Source organism: Lolium rigidum, chromosome 4, assembly GCF_022539505.1.
Source record: "Lolium rigidum isolate FL_2022 chromosome 4, APGP_CSIRO_Lrig_0.1, whole genome shotgun sequence".
NCBI classification, from domain to species: domain Eukaryota; kingdom Viridiplantae; phylum Streptophyta; class Magnoliopsida; order Poales; family Poaceae; genus Lolium; species Lolium rigidum.
The window spans coordinates 32,757,715-32,762,591 of NC_061511.1; the positions used below are offsets into that span (position 1 = coordinate 32,757,715).

General features: G+C 55.6%; 1 protein-coding gene across 1 annotated transcript; it reads left to right on the plus strand.

The window, feature by feature from the left end:
- The first annotated feature begins 2,980 nt into the window (after positions 1–2,980).
- Positions 2,981–3,916, plus strand: LOC124646857 (transcription repressor OFP1-like). The gene has a single exon (XM_047186902.1). It carries the CDS (start codon positions 2,996–2,998, stop codon positions 3,914–3,916), a length of 921 nt encoding a protein of 306 aa, XP_047042858.1. The 5' UTR covers positions 2,981–2,995.
- Positions 3,917–4,877: the final 961 nt, after the last annotated feature.

Genomic DNA, 4,877 nt, shown 5'->3' on the forward strand with positions numbered 1-4,877 from the left:
TCCACCACCAACGTATATCCTCTGATCACCTGCCCCGGCCTTCGTCTAGGACGCGGGCGGTGCCACACTGTCGCTCACGTAGGGTTAGTGGCGGGTGCCGCCTGTTGGCCCTCCACTTGCCGGTCCTCCGCCTGCCGGCCCTCCATCGCCAACGTCCGACTTTCCTTCTTTCATCCACCATCTTAGACAACTCCTCTCCTTCAACACTTGTCCAAGGCACCGGCGATATGGTTCTCCAACTTTCTTTTGTTCTTTATTTTCTAGTGAACTTCTGTAATGATTTTTATTTTGGTGATGGTAATTGGTATTAGAACATATTGTTGTAGATCGATAGTTATGGTTTTAGTTTTCTGACATTCTCAATTGAATATATTGTTGTTGCAGCTTGCTACTTTTTTTTAGCATAGGTCATGGTAAAATTTTAAGTTACATCGAGCATTTAAGCCGGTTTGCAGGCTTCATCGAGTGAGTTTGTTGAGCCTTATGCCTTGGTTGAAAGGTTTAGATTTGGCTTGTCCTACCTCCGAGCAGAGTGGAGCTTCAAATCCATCCCTAATGTAGAAGCTACTGATTCACAAAGTGGGTTTTGCTGCTAACATTGTCCAAGGTATATCGATCGATCCGATGGTTTCATGCTGAAGCCACACCATCTTCAAGCAAGTATACAGCACTAGTGTCCTTCTCTTTTGTTTTCACGCAGCAAGCCAAACAATGGAGTGTGATTTTCTTTACACCAGGATCGAGCCAAGGGAAAGGCAGTATCCGCCGGCAGGTCCAGCCGCTCGCAAGTAAAAAGTCATGGAATTGTTGAGGCGGGACTCTGTTCGAACAAAGGGCTGTGCTAGCTGAGAGGATGCAAGAACCAAGAACGTACCGTAGGCATGCAGCATTTGCAGCGGAGGAAAGGGGGCAAAAGCCGGCAGGTAGATACAGGCCGACGAGACGAGGGCCAGCCTAGTAGTCACCAACAGCCACAGCTAGCTCCACCGTGCCACCACCCTTTTCCCCGCAATCCGCACTGCCGCCTCTGCAGCGCTTGTCTGCTCTTCTTTCATGGGAAAAAGGAATGGGAAGGCAGGGCAAGTGCCAGTCACGCCCGCACGCACGCAAAGACGACGAGACGCGAGTCTGCGTGCGTGTGCTCCTCGATTAATGGGGGGGCCTCAGGAGTTTTGCCCAACTGGTCAGAGCTAGGATCACGCCTGCCGGCAATCCCCTTCTCGATCCCTGATTTTGATATCCACTTTGGTTTTCTCACTTTCTGCTCCCAAAGTTACACTCTTGCCAGCAGCCAGCCTCCACGTCTAACCACGAGTGCAAAATACCACGTCTTTCTCAGGTTATCTTCGCCTGACCCATTTTAGTTGTAAATTGCGTTTGTTTGCTTTAAATCTATTTTAGATCAGCTCAATGACAGAAATGCAGCCTTATCCACCCCTTTGCCCGTTAGGATCAGTGCTAAAACTAGCGGCAATATTTTTACAAATAATATTCATTTGCAAAATAAAATTTTACATAGAACAAAAAGAATAAAAAACATGTTAATAAAAGTAACTAATAAAACCTAGCAAAGGTTTGCGGTGACTGCCCCGCCTACTCCTCGTCATCATTGGCGGCCAGGTCCATGCAGGTTGGCAGCTCCCACGAAAACGGCAGGTCAAGAAGACTTCGTCGTCTAGCTCAAGTGGCTAGATGGGGAGCTCATCCTCCTTCTTCACGGATGCGGCAATCTCCCGCTCGTATGCATGGAGGCGTCCAACCGCTCCACCCCTAGGATGTCGTCGCCGTCGATTTGCCGCTTCGCCTTGTCCACGTCATCCCTATTGTAGTCCCACTTGTCGTCGCCTAGAAAGGTGGTGGGAGTGCCCGACACCCGAATGTGTCTCACATCATTGAGTTCATGCCGTAGGCGGGCTCTTACCACAGATCAAGCGGCGGGATTGGCAACACTAGCACCCTTCGCGTTTTGAGGTGCCAGCCCGTGGGTAGGTTAGCGTCGGGCCAAGCCATCGATGTCCTCGTCTCGCAGAGCGAGCGTGCCACCTCCATAAGGACGTACTGGCGGTTGCGCTCACGGTGAGGAGGACGACCGCCTCTACGCGAGGACCCCCCCCTCCCCCCCAACCCATCATACTTACCGCTTTTCTTCAACGGCCATGACTTGCCCATGGGTGGCACCGGTATTGCGACTATCGATGGTATGGGGGGTCAAGGATGCCTAGAGATGGCAATAGTTATGGCTTTGGGGCAGGTACGTGCGACTGCTCGGCTTAAAAGGACCTCGTGCATGTGTCCACCATCAACGTTAGCACGAAAGTCCAAGTGGCCGTGACGTTAATGTCGTGCATGAGTCAAAGCGGACGACATAGATGGCGGCGCCGGACACCAGCACCGCCCCGCCAGTACTGACACACACAAGAGGACACGCGTGCGGAGCGCCCGCACAGCATTTTCAACCCAAATTTACATCATAAATGGATTAGTCCATTTGCATTGAACCGATGGGTCACATTTCTTTGTGTCCACATGTCCTCGCGGATCAAACGGAGCGGTTCAGGCCCGCTGGAGATACCTCACATTCTGATTGTGCATAATCTTCAGAGTCTATCTACATTTGGGTAAACGAAAAAGTCATGGAGCTCTGCGTACTATATTGGCGTGTCGTGTGAAAGGCTGCACTACAGTAGTACCAGCGGTACCTTCCTCTTTTTAATCTGCAAAGGACACGACAAACACGCCGTACTGAAAAATCAGCCTAAAAATTAGCATCAATCACGCAAATCAATCAGCCAATACCCATGGTACATGCATGCAAAAGTGCACGACCTAAAGCTCTGTATACTCTGAACTTTCAAACATCATTTTCAAAGTTTCAACGCGTGCAGGGTAGCACGGCGATCCCGTAGCTTGGCCGCCAAAAACTCTGCTTTAAATACCAGAAACCAGCTCTGCTCTCCTCACACTCACTCGCACACTGAGAGACCAGCACATAGCCATGAGGTGGTGGGGAAGAAATAAACGGCAGCAGCCGCAGGATCAAGCGGAAGAAGACAGCAAGGTCGGCAAGAGCAAGCCGGGCTTCTCGCCGCTTGCGTGGCTCTCCAAGCTCACGGCTAAGAGCAATGTCGCCGCCTCCTCTAGGCCCAAGGCCAAGAGCGTCGCCGGTGGCTTCCCGTCTTGCTTCCACGACCGCGCGACCCCGAGCCCTGCATCGCAGAGTAGCACGACAGATGCCTCATCACACGCTGCCGCGGCCTCCGACATCGCCCCGCGTCGCCTGTCGGTCGGCAACGAAGACGCCGAGTCTGCGGCCGCGGCCACGGCCGCGCGGCAGCTGTACCGCCGACGCCACTACTCGGTCGGCGGCGATCGCGACCTCCCGCCGCTCAGACACCTCACCCTGTTCTCCCGATCCTCCTCCCCGACGGTGCGTGCGCCAGCGACCCCTCCAACCGCCGGGTCGACGCCAATGCCGTCGTCGCCACCGTCCGACACGGACGACGAGAAGCGGCCGCGGAGCCGCCAGCGCCGTCGCCGAGGAAGCCGGCGGCGGTCCTTCACCGGAGGGACACCGCGCGCGAGGCTGGCTGCGGTGCGCGTCCGGTCGCCGCGCTGCGCCGCGGCGGCCGTGTCGGGGCTGGAGAGGTTCGCGGTGGTGCGGCGGACGAGTGACCCGCAGAGGGAGTTCCGCGACTCGATGGTGGAGATGATCGCGAGCAGGCGCATCGGGCGGCCGGAGGAGCTAGAGACGCTCCTGGCGTGCTACCTCTCGCTCAACGCCGACGAGCACCACGACTGCATCGTTAAGGTGTTCCGCCAGGTCTGGTTCGACCTCAAGCTCAACCCTGCCCGCGTCGCAGCCGCCCCGGCCGCGCGGCTGATCGAACTTCCTTGTCGCGCCGCCGGACGGCTTTAGTTCCGTGTAACATGTGCCGCTGGTTCATAATTGGCACTTGGCAGGATCTTTGTTACCAGTTTGCTCTTCTTTTCTTCGGTAAAACGAGCCTGCTCTGCTCAACTGTCCGCTCGATGTTCGGGGAACAACACTATCGGAAGAATGCTGATGCGTTTCACCGAGTTATCCCGGCATAACCAAGTTTCACAAATAATATCTTGAAAAATTAAATTTCAGAAATATTACAGTGAAAAACGTTGACCAACGGTGAGAATGATCCCTCTTACTAACGTTGTAAGGTAGGATGCGACTATCCAACGAATTAACGCTCCGAATGATACCCCCGTTTAGTCCGCCCTGTTAGAATAGATAACTACGTCTTAATTCTATTATGGTATCACAACTCGCGATCAGGACCTAGTTTTCCGCCGACGCGATATCCGCGGCTTCCGCAAGTCGTCGCCGCGCCTCCTCCGCGCAGATCACGCGATGACCACGTCCGGGTCGTCCATGGCCACCGTGCCAGCGACCTTGTCGAGTCCTTCCCCGACGATCCCTGCCTCTTCCGCGGGGCTTCCTGTGCCCGCGTCGATCGCGGCGCCGCCCCTGCTCTGGGCGCCGGCCATGGCGCGACGCCGCCGGGCGTGCCTCCGCCCGTGCCGCCGGGTGTGTTTCCGCCCACGCCCCCTGCTTCAACCTTGGGCGCTGGCTCTCCTGGCGTGCTGCAGCAGCACGTGGCCTCCGTCACGCAGCAGTCCGCCGTCACGGACGTTCCTCCGCTGTCGTCTGCAACGATGGACACGATCTTCTCGGACGCGGCGATCTACTCCGACTCTCTCGCCGCCTCCCTGCGCTACCCTGGGTACAACTACCCGCAGATGGCAGGGTTTCCCCAGGGCACATATACCCTTGCGCTAGGGTTTCCTTGGGCGCCGCTGCCGTCTCACGCCAACACGTCGTCGCTGCCGTATGGTGGCACCCT